Source organism: Coregonus clupeaformis, chromosome 12 (genome assembly GCF_020615455.1).
Source record: "Coregonus clupeaformis isolate EN_2021a chromosome 12, ASM2061545v1, whole genome shotgun sequence".
Taxonomy (NCBI): Eukaryota; Metazoa; Chordata; class Actinopteri; order Salmoniformes; family Salmonidae; genus Coregonus; species Coregonus clupeaformis.
The window spans coordinates 56133121-56150114 of NC_059203.1; the positions used below are offsets into that span (position 1 = coordinate 56133121).

The 16994-nt window shown below is 41.1% G+C and overlaps 1 protein-coding gene across 1 annotated transcript in view; it reads right to left on the bottom strand.

The window, feature by feature from the left end:
• Positions 1–252: 252 nt before the first annotated feature.
• Positions 253–16994, bottom strand: part of LOC123492064 (serine/threonine-protein kinase 4-like) — a 36930-nt gene continuing 20188 nt past the window's right edge. The window contains exons 10-11 of the mRNA XM_045223981.1: positions 9918–10069; positions 253–1961 (exon numbers count right to left, since the gene is read on the bottom strand). Coding sequence (XP_045079916.1) covers positions 1803–1961; positions 9918–10069 — 311 coding nt within the window. The 3' untranslated portion in view covers positions 253–1802. The remainder of the gene's footprint in view (positions 1962–9917; positions 10070–16994) is intronic.

Below are 16994 nucleotides of genomic sequence, written 5' to 3' on the forward strand. Positions count from 1 at the left end.
GGCTATTACATCAGAGTCAACTAGTCAATGGCTTGATTTCTTTCGTGTACTAGTTGAATGAGGTGTACTATATCAGGGTTGCAACAACCATGTTAAAATACCTGTGGTTTCCAAGGAGAGGGATGGGAAACACTGATCTAGGCCTACATATGTTACCTTGCCTGAGATGTCATTGCAAAAGCCAAAACACTCATAACAGTACACTCGTTCCAACATCAGTAACTTCAAATGGGGAGGAAAAAACACATAGTATAAAAAAACACAAATTGGTTTTAATAGGCACGCAACAAATACACAAATCAAACACTGATATTTAACACATGCATGACTTTCATTGCATAATTTAAGGCATGGAAATTTGAAAACCATTTTCTTGGAATGAATACTACATTTATGGACCGGTGGCGATTTTAGAGTAGACACCAGTTCTTCATTCATATTACAGGTCTGAAATGCTTTACAGAGATTGCAACTTCAATGAATGCCTTTCAATATAAGAGACAAAAACATAGCCTGCCTATAGAACGTTACTCAGAAACAATGGTTGTAACAATGTGATGAATCTCAAATAAATATAAATCAGATCAACAGAGCAGGTTTAGATTGAGTGATATGTTAAAGGTTTGAGGAGTTATAAACCTACAGTAATTAAATAATTGTAATTCATTAAAAAAAACAATTGACATAGATCATTATTCCAATTAATAATGCAAAAAACGAATAAGTAGGCAGGATAAGGCAATTAAATACATTCCCTTTTTGCTTGTAACAAGTCATATTTTCAGATAACTAAATTGTGCTTATTGGTCATTAAACTGAGTTATTTCGATACATTTCTTAATTAATATCCTGAGAATATCTGACCTGAGAGCCTAGTTTGCACACTGATGCAAATTTCTGTAGCAGAACAAATGCAAAATGTTTCTTCCTCCTAAGGATAACTGCTAAACTATATATACAAAATGATTGCCCCTTATATATACCAAAAGTTTGAATGTTAAAAAAATAAGTACAAGCTGCTCTATGGAATGTTGATGAGTTATGAACAAAAATAGAGAAGTAAATAACAATGAACGAAGTGCACCGTGGTTTAACACAAAAACAAGGTTTCACTTACATTTTTCAAACACCTTTTAACCGGTTATGCCTTGTACCTTTTTGTACATTCTCTCATTGTAATGTCTCTAAAATAAAAAAATTCTGATATGAGCATGAAACTTGACGTTTTCTTAAAATCGTCCATTGACAACAGATATGCACGTATCTGAAGTTAGAAATTGGTTTTTATTGAGGCACATGCATTCAACCAAGGCTGAGGTACTATCTATTGAATTAAATTCAGGTTCTTCCCTTTGGCTGGATAATGTACTGCGCTGCAAAATTAATAGGCTAGTATGGGGAACCTAAATACAAATTAAGGAATAAGTACCAAATTACACAAAAGTGGTAATAGAAAAACACACAAAATGATACAGTGTATGGTATGAAAGCGATTTCCAATTAGCAATGCTACACAGTTGATTCAGGAGTACCAACAGTGGAAGATAATACAATTGTACCACATGAGTGAAAAAATAATACTTGAAGTCTCAAGTGCACGAAACAAAACAACGCAATAAGTTAAAACCCCCAAAAACATCCATGCATGGCAGCATTAAGTGGTTTCCATTTAAAGAAAAAGACTAGAACCGCAATGAAGTAGAGTCCAAAGCAATGAACAGAAGTAATCTGTCCACGTCATTGTCCAGTGTGAATGACCAAGAGTCCACTTAAGAGGTTTGAGTGTGGCATGCCAAAGTGCCTCAGATGTTCTGCTGGAGTCGCTTCTTGGCCTCGATGGCGTCCAGGATGGGCTGGCGCTTGGCCAGGTAGCACTGGCGGATGTCCTTGATCTCCTGCTCCATCTGGGGGTCAAGGGAGGCCAGCCGTAACCTCAGCTCCTCCACACTCCATGTTCGCATCTAAAAAGTATACAATGTTCACGTAAAGTCAGCAATTATACTAAGCTTGAACTTGAGCTGAAAGACGTGTAAGAATCCCAGCTTCAAACCATACAGACACCACCATATTAATTATAAAACACCTGGTCTAAACCTTGCACATTAAACCATGGTGTCCTTAGAAGTACTTTGTGCTTTCAGGGTTTCAGATTGCATAAAGTTGAAGTTTACCCTAAGAACTCTTTACCAATGAATGTTAAGATCCTTACAAAATCTCAAAATACAGGCTCTCGATAACGATTGATAAGATGCATGAGCATTAATGCTTGCACACATCATGCCTGGTTAGGGCAGCAGGTAGATTAGCGGTTAAGAGCGTTGGACCAGTAACCGAAAGGTTGCTGGTTTGAATCCCCGAGCTGACTAGGTGAAAAATCTGTCAATGTACCCTTGAGCAAAGCACTTATCCCCAATTGCTCCTCTAAGTCACTCTGGATAAGAGCATCTGTTAAAGGAATGGTTTTTTAATTATTATTATTTCTTTTTTTTATTTTATATTATGCTTAGGGTCGTTGTCCTGTTGGAAGGTGAACCTTCGTCCCAGTCTGAGGTCCTGAGCACTCTGGAGCAGGTTTTCATCAAGGATCTCTCTGTACTTTGCTCCGTTCATCTTTCCCTCGATCCTGACTAGTCTCCCAGTCTCTGCCGCTGACAAACATCCCCACAGCATGATGCTGCCACCACCATGCTTCACCGTAGGGAGGGTACCAGGTTTCCTCCAGACGTGACGCTTGGCATGCAGGCCAAAGATTTCAATCTTGGTTTCATCAAACCAGAGAATCTTGTTTCTCATGGTCAGAGTCCTTTAGGTGCCTTTTGGCAAACTCCAAGCGGGCTGTCATGTGCCTTTTACTGAGGAGTGGCTTCCGTCTGGCCACTCTACCGCAAAGGCCTGATTGGTGGAGTGCTGCAGAGTTGGGTGTCCTTCTGGATGGTTCTCCCATCTCCACAGAGGAACTCTGGAGCCCTTTCAGATTGACCATTGGGTTCTTGGTCACCTCCCTGACAAATGCCCTTCTCCCCCGATTGCTCAGTTTGGCCCGGTCAGCCAGCTCTAGGAAGAGTCTTGGTGGTTCCAAAACTCTTCTATTTAAGAATGATGGAGGCCACTGTGTTCTTTGGTACCCTTCCCCAGAACTGTGCCTAGACACAATCCTGTCTCGGACCTCTACGGACATTTCCTTCAACCTCATGGCTTGGTTCTTGCTCTGACATGCACTGTCAACTGTAGGACCTAATATAGACAGGTGTGTGCCATTCCAAATCATGTCCAATCAATTGAATTTATCACAGGTGGACTCCAATCAAGTTGTAGAAACATCTCAAGGATGATCAATGGAAACAGGATGCACCTGAGCTTAATTTCGAGTCTCATAGCAAAGGGTCTGAATAGTTACGTAAATAAGTTAATTCTGTTTCATATTTGTAATACATTTGCAAACATTTCTAAAAACTTGTTTTTGCTTTGTCATCATGGGGTATTGTGTGTAGATTGATGAGGGGAAAATAATTACTTAATCCATTTTAGAATAAGTTTGTAACATGACAAAATGTGGAAAAAGGGAAGCGGTCTGAATACTTTCCAAATGCACTCTATATAATTTATTTCTCACCTCTTAATATTGAGCTCATGGCATCACTTTACAACCGGAGTAGGCTGTTGTATGGCTTTGATGCGCCTGCGAAGCGTAGTAGAGCGTGCCATTTGCAGTGAATAGGCACACATGAAGTAGCCTAGGCCTAGTGCTGGAAAGTTTTTGTAGGATATTAGCCTACATTTACAGATATATTGATCAATTAACCTACATGGGTATTAGGGATGTAACGATTCACCGATAGGTGGCTAGAATCTTTCATAAACTTCCATTGAATGATCCGGACCGACTGAAACTATGGTTAGTTGCGCTGATTATAGATGACATCACTCTGACCAAGGACCTCAGAAAGTTAGTAGTTTGTCAGATTTATTTGTATGAGAGGATGGAATTGACAAGCCAAGATGAGACGTTTCCTGAGGGATACAGCGGTCCCATCAGTTGGTATTCTACGTACACCAGAACAAAGTGGAATGGGGTAAGTGTTTTGATGATATTACATTATCTGATTGATTGAATTGTAGCTAGCTGTTCTCATGATAAAATGCGACAGGCCTGTCCATTTTCTCGTGGATAAGCGGTCATCCTTTAGCCTACATCTTTGTGAATGCCCTCCTCTCAAAGCCAAAGAATAGCCGAGTATAACAAAACAACTGAGAATGCTCAAAATTATGTGCTGTCCTTTTTCATTATTCAAATTGCCATTATTTTTGTCTTTATTAAACTTGATTTAAGTTTCTAACTAATTATACCATTTTCACATGCTTGAGAAACAAATATATCGACTTTACTTTATAGAGTTAGCTATGTAATAGATGACAGCATGCCACAAAAACAGAACAGCTATTATGGCCTTCTTCAAGTGTGCTCTCCTTTGTTTATTTCAAATGAATACCAACATTTCCTGTTCCCTTTTCCTTTATTTCTCACTCAGGTTGAGATAGGGGACAGTCCACAAGAAACGGACTCCATATCTGCTGGAGTAACATCACGTTCAGGACCAGAATAGAGGACACGCCTCAACCATTGCTGGTAAGTACTCAAAATATGTTCTGGTTTAAGGTGTCAGCATGCTTCAGATCGGCTGGCGCCTAGCCGAACTCGGCTAGCCGAACTGAACGAGTGTGCTCTCATACTCCCTTAAAAGACCTTCGTTTTAAAAAATAGAAAAAAGCAATAGTAGTGTTAGTCCTCACAATAGTCCGAATTAATCTAAGCTAACTCAAGAAATATGTCATTAATTTTGACGTTGCGCAATTTTACATCTAAGATGTTTGGTGCAATATTTTTCAATGAAAAAATGTGTATGAAAACGTGTCTCCTCTTGTTGAATGACAACAAATACTTTATTGAAGAATCCCTACTGTTGACTAATCATCAACGAAGGGGCGTAGACTTCGGCTCCAAACTTCTTCTATATATATTTTGCCTCCAGAAAAAATTTGTACCCGAACAAAACGTCACAAAATGTCATCATAATATATGCACAAACTCTACCGCTCCACTAGCTCGTCTACTGGCTCCGCTAATTCAGCCTCCCCCGTGCTTGCTCAGCATCCAACTGCACAAGTTCCTCTTCAGTAAATTCTGGCTAGAATAAATATGGCTCTGATTAAAAAGCTATTATTCTTCTACCTCAAAGTCCGACATGATTTTTATCAAATGTTATGTTGATTTGCCAGCAAGCAAGCAAGCTAGCTACTTTAGCTACTAGAGTACGCAACAGCTGGCTGCCTCCTGGGTGTTGTTTACAAAACCACACCAAGTCTCGCGGGAAGAGCGTGCAGGCAGAACCCAAAGTAGTCCGCAAATGAGGAAGTTGATAGAATCTAATTTCTTATGATTATCAGTCAAATTAACTAATGTATAAAATATAAATTACTATGTATAGCTTCGTAAGATTATAAATGACCAACCACCCAGCTTTGAAGTAGTTAGGTCTATTTCCCTGCTTTTGAGAGGAGCTGGCTAGTAGATACCCATAGACTTCCAACAATTGCTCTAAGCTAATGATATGCTACATTAAACCTCCTTCAAACTGCACGCAGAGACATGAAACTTATTCTGCGTAAGTAGGAAATTACCCGAAATCACAAAATACTGAAGTATTCCTTTAAGATAGAAGTGCATCGGTCCACGGACCCCAAACCGTTTCAAATGTAGGGTTCACCTTTTTTTTCCCCATATTACATTCATTCTACCTTCCGAAAATACCTCATCTTTTGTGACAACTGATGCGTCCTCTCATTCAGTATCGAACTGCATGTAACTGTGTCGACAGTCAAATTAATTAGTGGGTGATGTAGGGTGATACATTCAACTTAATTGAATTAATTTGATATATGTTTTTGCGCGATAATCGAAATGCCTGTATTGCAAGAATCAAGATTTTTTAAAATTATATATATATATATATATACACACACACACACACACACACACACACACTCACACACACAGTACCAGTCAAAAGTTCGGACACACCTACTCATTTCTACATTGTAAAATAATAGTGAAGACATCAAAACTATGAAATAACACATTAAATCATGTAGTAACCAAATAAGTGTTAAACAAATCAAAATATATTTTATATTTGAGATTCTTCAAAGTAGCCACCCTTTGCCTTGATGGCAGCTTTGCACACTCTTGGCATTCTCTCAACCAGCTTCACCTGGAATGCTTTTCCAACAGTCTTGAAGGAGTTCTCACATATGCTGAGCACTTGTTGGCTGCTTTCCCTTCACTCTGCAATCCAACTCATCCCTAACCATCTCAATTGGGTTGAGGTTGGGGGATTGTGGATGCCAGGTCATCTGATGCCAAAGGACAGATTTCCAACGGTCTAATGTCCATTGATCGTGTTTCTTGGCCCAAGCAAGTCTCTTCTTCTTATTTGTGTCCTTTAGTAGTGGTTTCTTTGCAGCAATTCTTAAATAGAAGAAGTTTGGAACCACCAAGACACTTCCTAGAGCTGGCCGCCCGGCCAAACTGAGCAATCGGGGGAGAAGGGCCTTGGTCAGGGAGGTGACCAAGAACCCGATGGTCAGTCTGACAGAGCTCTAGAGTTCCTCTGTGGAGATGGGAGAATCTTCCAGAAGGATTCTCTGGTCTGATGAAACCAAGATTGAACTCTTTGGCCTGAATGCCAAGCATCACTTCTTGAGGAAACCTGGCACCATCCCTACTGTGAAGCATGGTGGTGGCAGCATCATGCTGTGGGAATGTATTTCAGCAGCAGGGACTGGGAGACTAGTCAGGATCGAGGTAAAGATGAATGGAGCAAAGTACAGGGAGATCCTTGATACAAACCTGCTTCAGAGCACTCTGGACCTCAGACTGGGACGAAGGTTCCCCTTCCAATAGGACAACGACCCTAAGCACACAGCCAAGACTACGCAGGAGTGGTTTCAGGACAAATGTCTGAATGTCCTTGAGTGGCCCAGCCAGAGCCTGGACTTGAATCCTATCGAACATCTCTGAAGAGACCTGAAAATATCTGTGTAGCAATGCTCCCCATCCAACCTGACAGAGCTTGAGAGGATCTGCAGAGAAGAATAGGAGAAACTCCCCAAATACAGGTGTGGCAAGCTTGTAGCGTCATACCCAAGAAGACTCTAGGCTGTAATCACTGCCAAAGGTGCTTCAACAAAGTACTGAGTAAAGGGTCTAAATAAATGTGATATTTCTGTTTTTTATTTTTAATAATACATTTCTAAAATCCTGTTTTTGCTTCGTCATTATGGGGAATTGTGTGTAGACTGATGAGGGGAATTATTTTTTTTTTTAATCAATTCAAGGGGTCTGAATAATTTCCGAAGTCACTGTAAAATATGTATTTTTTTAAAATGAGAGTTTATGTCCGCTTGTTCTCATGTTGTCTTTTTGGTCTCGTCTCCTTCGCACCTTCTGTGCTGTGTGCACCCTCCCATTTACACCAGAGATCTGTATATAATGACGAGATGCTTGTGTCTCGCCCTAACAATGGGAGTTGTTGTCCCGAAGGCAGGAAGGCAGGCGACAAGCTTAGGTCCACAATAAGCCCTTTGAAAATGACATTGCTAATAACTACTTTATTGAAGAGAAGGGTACTTACTATGCCTGTGATATGTGGTTGTCCCACCTAGCTATTTTAAGATGAATGCACTAACTGTAAGTCGCTCTGAATAAGAGCATCTGCTAAATGACAACTCGTTCTCATTCTGAGAAATAAGGTAGGCTACTTGATTTCAACATCTGAACAAAGTGGACAGGCTAGCATGCTGTTCAAACAGTTAGATAGAAGGGTGTGTTCATAACAATTCAACCTTTCTGCCTTGTTAGCTAGCAAATAGATCCAAGTTGGCAAAACTTTAAATATAAAGATCAGCTGGCTACTCACTAGCACGTGTAACAAAAAGGGCATTTTCATAGACAGACTTGAAAGCCAGATGTGATTATTGCAAAAAAGCAGGTTAAACTACTTTGATACAATAATTAAATTATTAGTGAGTTTTATGGTTGTGGAAGGCTTATATTTATAGATTATTGCTGACTGTTTGAAATGCAGTGCATTTGACCTTTAATTGTACAACAAAGCTTATTTAGAGAACTTCTTTTTTTATCGAGATATAGTTTGTGAATCGTCTATAAGTTTGAAAAAAGAAATAGAGATATGATTTATTTATTTGTTGTAGCACTGAGCTAGCACATCAGATTCAACTAGTCAATGGCTTGATTTTTTTCGGGAACTAGTTGAATGAGGTATAGCAGGCCTGCAACAAATATGTTAAAAGGCCGGTGGTCTCAAAAGAGAGGGTTGATTTAGGCCTACACGTTACCTTGCCTGAATTTTTATTGCAAAAGCCCTCTTGAATCACATGGTCCCTTAAAAGTAATCTAATCTACATACTCTGTCTCCCTCATGCAATGTTGAACACACCAAAGTCCACTGTGATGTCTTACAGCCGTCTTAACCGCCAGACATTAACGTATTGAAGCCACGCAAACAAAATCAAAGCAATACAGGCAAAACTATTTTGTATGACAGGTCTATATTTAGATCCAGCGCCAATTAGGCTAGCTTCATGTAGTCTATAGTGCAGGCCCCAGTCATCATGACACTTCAAACAACGACCAAGCTGAACTGATCTAACCAACATGCAGCATATCGCATCCTCATCTCCAAGTCTACTTTGCAGCTACTGACCCAATTCTGTTGGGTTTTGAGACAAATGTGATGTTTGAAGATATTGCCGCTGCTTGTGCTGCCAGTGTAAGTGACTTCTGGAGTCACTCGACGGTCGACTGTCAGTCTATTTTAACGTAACAAAAACGAGAACAACAAATACGACTAGCGTGACACGGCAAGAGAGCAAAACTGCTGGCTCAAGAATGCCACAACAGGTCTCATCTTTACCCCTCATCTGTGTGGCCAGCGCTCTTAAAGTAAACAGAATGTGTAGGCCAGGGATGGAGTGGTAAAAAATAAGACTTACCCTGCACTAAATCCTTGGTGTAGGCTTAATCCATCTGTTGATGCTCAACATTGTACTTTATATGCTGGGTTTAAGTCATGGTGTTCACTAAGTAAACTCATAGGGCAGTTTCCCAGACAGATTAAGCCTAGTACTGGACTAAAAAACAAAGGAAATTCTCAGTTAAGCATGTTTTTCAGTCCAGGAATAGCATTGGCTTAATCTGTGTCTGAGAAACCGGCCCATAGGGTTAATTCTAATTCATTGGGGTGAAATCTAATTCTTGCTCATCAGGTGATTTAGTTAATTGGAAGAAATGTCAATAATACTTAGTTGTCCGTTAAGCACGTCATAACTTGCATGATTCCATCACGTTGTAGTTAATTTTGAGGTACTGAGCCGTGTAGGTTAAAACAACGAAGGTTCTATAGGAAGTAGAAGAACGGCTTACTAGAGGCATCGGCATCATGTCACTTTACAGTGGCTTGCGAAAGTATTCACCCCCCTCTGCATTTTTCCTATTTTGTTGCCTTACAACCTGGAATTTTAATTGATTTTTGGGGGGGGTTTGTATCATTTGATTTACACAACTTGCCTACCACTTTGAAGATGCAAAATATGTTTTATTGTGAAACAAAAAAGAAATAAGACAAAAAACCCGAAAACTTGAGCGTGCACAACTATTCACAACTATTTTTTTAATTTCACTTCACCAATTTGGACTATTTTGTGTATGTCCATTACATGAAATCCAAATCCAAATCCATTTAAATTACAGGTTGTAATGCAACAAAAAATAGGAGAAACGTAAATGGCTGTCGTGGATTATTAGGGGGATGAATACTTTTGCAAGGCACTGTACTTACCACCTCTAGATCCCCCTCCGCAGGCAGTTTGCGGTTGTCAGGGTTGTGTCCTGCGTCTCCTCCGCTGTCGTTGTGACAGTTGGCCTCCTTCTCTTTCTGCTCAAAGTACTCCAGGAAGGACGGCTTGGCGGGCTGCATGGTCTCATCTCTCCCTAGACATGCACCAAAACAACAGGGGTGTCAGTGCCTCCAACGTTCAAGAAGACCGTTCACTTTCATATTTCATACAGTTTCATAAGGGAGCATTCTATGGATATAAAGGGCCGTATTCATGCAAGCAAACATAATATTTGCATTCAAATGGTTTGAATCCCCATGGACCTGTATTGATGAAAGGGAAGATATTGGTGATCAGAGACATTTTGAAGAGAGAAATGTATTGAGTAAGAAGGTGTTACTCACTCCTATAGGAATCATTATAGTGACCATCAAAACCCCCAGGACTACAATCACGCTAACCAGCTTACAGAAGAAAAATACCTTTAATTAAATGCTATGCCTAGTGTTAAGAAATGGTCTCTGCCTATATGGCCATATGCTGCCTGTACCCCACTCCTACTGGCAGAGACCCTTGGCGTATCATTAATTCAGCCATGGTCTCTTACAATTGCAGATTTGGTCCATTAGTACAGGAAGAAGAGACAAGCTCCCCACCGTAGCGAAACGTTTTGCAACAGAAAACTAAAACAAAGCATTTATTGGACAGGTTTAGATAGTCCCTTCCCGTTTTGGGCCGTTTTCTCACTGCGTTTTCTTCCTTTTCTTGCCTACTGAACACAACCCAGCACATTACATCCAGTTTGAAGAAACTACCATTGGTCAGAAAAGATTCCATACCCTACCAAACTGTGTCCCTGTGGATAGTTTGACAGGGTTGTACTGTATGCTACATTACAATGACATCCACCCCAACATCTTTGCTATACTCTCCATGCAGCATTCCTCTCAAACCTCAGTAAAAGCTTTACATACTCGTGTTCAGGAGGCACAAAACAGAATAACATTTGGTTAACAAAATGGGGAGGAACTAGTCTACCTGGACTGATGCAGCTTACTCTGGTGTTCCTTACAGTAACATGAAATATGTGCCTTTCCCAACTGACACTTAAACACATTGTACCTTTACTGAAATAACATGAAGGACACTAGATTACACCGGACTGTGAACCACTGCATAAATTTGACCCAAAATCAAACAAGGAAAACTCCTGCCATGAATAAAAAAAAGTCAGATGAGTCCACAAAGCACACTAGCCCAACCAAGTTGAGAGACCACCCCAGAGTTGACTTAATGCAGAAGTAGATACCAAGGAACCACTAAAGCCCAGCAGTGGGACATCTTCACTGGGCAAAATATCAATTATTTAACCCATCATGAGATAACAGGGAGAACTCATCCCTGGGATTTGATTCCTGGCCACATAGCATCAGGAGGGTCTTCTGCTGAGCATTGTGGGGGAGAGCAGATGAGTGGTGAGAATGACACAGACTGTTCAGATTCCAGCATCTAAGCAAACTCTACTATTGTTCTCCATGCACAGAAATCCTCTCCTACATGCGCGCACATATCACTACTTGAGAAGAAACATACTGAAGTGTCATTTTGGATTCATGTATTCATCAGTAATTATTGCCAAATATATTAAAATGTGTCACTGAAGAATTTCAGTACAATCACCACTTTAAAAAGTATTGGAAACTTAAAAAGTTCTGAGATGAAGCAATTCAAAAGTAATTTATTCAACTGACCAAAATGTTTGATCGTAATTAAGGAGTGGGAGAAAGTAGTTATTCAAACAATTCTTCATATTTGACTAGTGATTTCGAATCAATTTGGAGTGAGGATCATTTCAATTTGTTAGCGGCTTAATTTCTAGCTCGTGCGTCCATCGCAGGACCCTGATGGTGTAAAGAAATAGCCTTCTCATTCCTACAGCCCCATTACGGAAAATCAATATGCCTAACTTATTCTGGGCAGCAGACTCCAAGACCAAAGACTTACTCTGGGTAAGCGATTCGGATTGGAGAGGGAATTCCATTTAGGAGGGTAAAGGTTATTTCTACACGTTCATTTGTTAACGTCGTATTAACAGCTCTGAGCAGGAATCTATACTAACTGGATCCTTTTCCATTAGGGAAGAGAAGGAGAATGTGCCCAGGATTGGTGGATTGATCGCTTTAATTGATCAGACACAGAGGTATCTTAGCTGAAACCAGAGATACCAGGCTGCTACTCTAAAGGCCATCAGTACAGGGCATTAGAGCCCGATCGATATGTTTTTTGGGGGTCCGATTTTTTTTTTTGGGGGGGAACTTACCGATATACTGTTTTACAGCGGGGAAATGAAAAAGTGTAATTTTTCCACACTGAATTATTTTGCCACCCAAAAGAGCAATTGTCCAATAACTGTGCTTCAAATGTTGATTTCATACACTTGGCCTTCAGAAATGTTTACCAATTAATAAAAAATGAAAAGCTGAAATGTCTTGAGTCAATAAGTATTCAACCCCTTTGTTACGGCATGCTTAAATAAGTTCAGGACTAAGCATTTGCTTAACAAGTCACATAATAAGTTACACGGACTCACTCTGTGTGCAATAGTGTTTAACATGATTTTTGAATGACTACCTCATCTCTGTACTTTCCAATGACTCGGAAAGAAAGGCATACATTGAATATCCCTTTGAGTATGGTGAAGTTATTTATTATACTTTGGATGATGTATCAATACCTAGTCACTACAAAGATACAGGTGTCCTTCCTAACTCAGTTGTCAGAGAGGAAGGAAACAGCTCAGGGATTTCATCATGAGGCCAATGGTGACTTCAAAACAGTTACAGAGTGTAATGGCTGTGATAGGAAAAAACTGAGGATGGATCAACAACATTGTAGTTACTCCACAATACTAACCTAAATGACAGAGTGAAAAGAATGAAGCATGTACAGAACAAAAATATTCCAAAAATGCATCCTGTTTGCAATAAGGCACTCAAGTAAAACTGCCAAAGATGTGACAAAGAAATTATGTCCTGAATACAATTTGCTATGTTTAGGGCATATTCAACACAACTCTTCAAATTTTCAAGCATGGTGGTTGCTGCATCATGTTATGTCTTTTTTAGGATTAAAATAAACAGAATAGTGCTAAGTACAGGCAAAATCATAGAAAAAAAATTATAACTTGGTTCATTCTGCTTTCCAATAGACACTGGGAGACAAATTCACCTTTCAGCAGGACAATAACCTAAAAAAAAGGCCAAATATAAAGTGGAGTTTCTTACCAAGATGACATTGAATGTTCTTGAGTGGTCTAGTTACAGTTGACTTAAAGCGGCTTGAAAATCTTGACAAATGGCTGTCTAGCAATGATCAACAATCAACTTGACAGAGCTTAAATATATATTTTTTAATAAATATGCACATTTTGTACAATCCAGGTGTGCAAAGCTATTAGAGACTTACCCAGAAAGACTCACAGCTGTAATCGCTGCCAAAGGTGATTCTAACGTGGTGTGAATAGTTATGTATTGAGATATTTCTGTACTTCCATTTTCAAAAAATGTGCACAAATGTATAAAACATGTTTTCACTTTGTCATTATGGGATTATTTTGTAGATGGATGAGAAGAAAAAAAATGCAATACATTTTAAATTCAGACTAACAACAAAATGTGGAATAAGTCAAGGGGTATGAATACTTTCTGAAGGCACTGTATTGTGACAACAATTACATAATGAGAAGGCCGCAAGTGTTTAGATAAGCATGAGATAGCCTTTTTTCATCCTATTTATCGAATATCGTTATCTGTGGAGTTATCGGCCGATACCGACATAGCTGTTAAAAGGCCAATATTGGTGAACCGATTTAACGGTCGGGCTCTACAGGGCATGTAGGCATAGGCCATAAATGCATTTATAGTACTCTGTACTCCTGCTTACAAACAGAAACTCAAAACAGGAAGCACCTGTGACCCGCTCCATTGAGAAATGGTCACCAGAATCAGAGGTTATGCTACAGGACTGCTTTGCTAGCACTGATTGGAATATGTTTAGAGACTCCGCCGATAACATTGACGAGCTAACCACCTCTGCCACCGGCTTCATTAGAAAATGTATCGGCGACATTATCCCCACGGTGAGGGTTAGCTGCTTCTCCAAATAAAAGCCCTGGATTAACACCATGGTTGGCGCTAAGCTAAAGGACAGGGCTACCACACACAGAGCTATCATAGACAACTGAGGCTACGGCCGAACACAGGAATAAGTACAAGACGTCCCGCTATGACCTCTGCAGAGCATCAAACGAGCAATAGGACAATATAGGAATAAGGTGGAATCATATTACACAGGCTCTGCCGCCCGCCGGATGTGGCAGGGGCTACAGTCCATTACGGATTACAAAGGAAGACCCAACAGTGATCTACCCAACGATGCCTCTCTACCAGACGAACTCAATGCATTTTATGCAGGCTTTGACAACATTGTGCCGGGTGTGAGGGCCGTCACCGACCCAGAGGATTGGGTGATCTCGCTCTCCGAGGCCGACGTGAGAAAGGTCTGTAATCAGATCAGCACCCGCTAGGCCACTGGGCCCGATGGAATTCCAGGGCACGTTCTCAGAGCATGCGCAGAACAGTAATTTTCAACCTCTCCAGTCTGTAATCCCCACATGTTTTAAGATGACCACCATCATTCCTGTCCCCAAGAACTCTAAGGCTTCATGCCACAATGACTACCACCCTGTAGCACTCACTTCTGTAATCATGAAGGGCTTTGAGAGGCTGGTTATGGCACACATTAACTCCACCATCCCAGCCACCCTAGACCCACTCCAATTTGCATACCGCCCCAACAGATCCATAGAAGATGCAATCTAAATTGCTCTCCACACTGCCCTCACCCACCTAGATAAGAGGAATACCTATGTGAGAATGCTGTTCATTGACTACAGCATGACTCCACCATCATCAAGTTCGCTGACGACATGACAGTGGTAGGCCTGATCACCGGTGACGATGAGTCAGCCTACAGGGAGGAGGTCAGTGACCTGGCAGTGTGGCGCTCACCCACCTAGATAAGAGGAATACCTATGTGAGAATGCTGTTCATTGACTACAGCTCAACGTTCAACACCATTGTCCCCTCCAAGTTTGTCACCAAGCTTAGGACACTGAGTCTGAACACCTCCCTCTGCAACTGGATCAGGTCGACAGCTTCAAGTTCCTCAGTGTACAAATCACTTAAGACTTAAAATGGTCCAAACACACGCATACAATCATGAAGAAGGCGCGACAGCGCCTCTTCCCCCCTCAGGAGGTTGAAAAAGTTTGGCATGGGTCCTCAAATCCTCAAAAAGTTATACATCTGTACCATTGAGAGCATCATCACTGGCTGCATGACTGCCTGGTATGGCAATAGCACCGTCATCGATCTCATGGCGCTACAGAGGGTGGTGCGGACAGCCCAGTACATCACTGAGGCCGAGCTCCCTGCCATCCAGGACATCTATATCAGGCGTTGTGGTAGGAAGGTCCTGAAAATTGTTAAAGACTCCAACCACCTAAGCCATAGACTATTCTCTCTGATTCCGCACGGCAAGTGGTACCGGTGCATCAAGTCTGGCACCAACAGGCTCTTGAAAATCTCCAAGCAATAATACTGATAAATAGCTAACAAAATAGTTAATCTTTGTTGACCTTTTATTTTCTCTATGCACACTCACAGGGCCCTACACACTCACTCCATCATCTGCTCACTCACACAAAATATGCAAATGCATTTATACAGATTCTACACACACCCACTCACATACGAGTGTCCGACTCAGGAGGCGGGCACACCATCCACCGCTTCCGAGTATATTACTGGCTAATGTTCAGTCTCTGGACAATAAAGTAGACAAGCTCAGGGTGAGGATCTCCTTCCAGAGAGACATCAGGGACTGTAACATACTCTGGTTCACGGAATCATGGCTCTCTCGGGATATACTGTCCCCATCCATACAACCAGCTGGGTTCTCAGTTCATCGCGCAGACAGGAATAAAGAACTCTCCGGGAAGAAGAAAGGCAGGTGTGTATGCTTCATGATTAACTACTCAAGGTGTGATTGTGATAACATACAGAAACTCAAATCCTTTTGTTCACCCAACCTAGAATACCTCACAATCAAATGCCGACTGTTTTACCTCCCAAGAGAATTCTCTTTGGTTATAGTCACAGCCGTGTATATTCCCCCTCAAGCAGATACCACAATGGTTCTCAAGGAACTACACTGGACTATGAAAAATGGAAACCACATATCCTGAGGCCGCATTTATTGTAGATGAGGATTTTAACAAAGCAAATTTGTGGAAAACGCTACCGAAGTTCTATCAAACACACTGACTGTAGTACTCGCTTAGGAAAAACACTAGATCACTGCTACTCGCCTTCTCGAGATGCCTACAAGGCCCTTCCCCGCCCTCCCTTCGGCAAATCAGAACACGACTCCATTTTGTTCCAGAGTTACCTGCCTCAGAAATTGCAGCCCAAGTAAATGCTTCACAGAGATCAAGTAACAGACACATCTCAACATCAACTGTTCAGATGAGACTGTGTGAATCAGGCCTTCATGGTCGAATTGCTGAAAAGAAACCACTACTAAAGGACACCAATAAGAAGAAGAGACTTGTTTGGGCCAAGAAACATGAGCAATGGACATTAGACCGGTGGAAATTTGTCCTTTGGTCTGGAGTCCAAATTGGAGATTTTTGGTTCCAACCGACATGCGTTTGTGAGACGCGGTGTGGGTGAACGGATGATCTCTTCATGTGTAGTTCCCACCGTAAAGCATGGAGGAGGTGGTGTTATGGTGTGTGGGTGCTTTGCTGGTGACAATAGAATTCAAGGCACACTTAACCAGCATGGCTACCACAGCATTCTGCTGCGATACGCCATCCCATCTGGTTTGGGCTTAGTGGGACTATCATTTGTTTTTCAACAGGACAATGACCCAACACACCTCCAGGCTGTGTAAGGGCTATTTTACCAAGAAGGAGAGTAATGGAGTGCTGCATCAGATGACCTGGCCTCCACAAT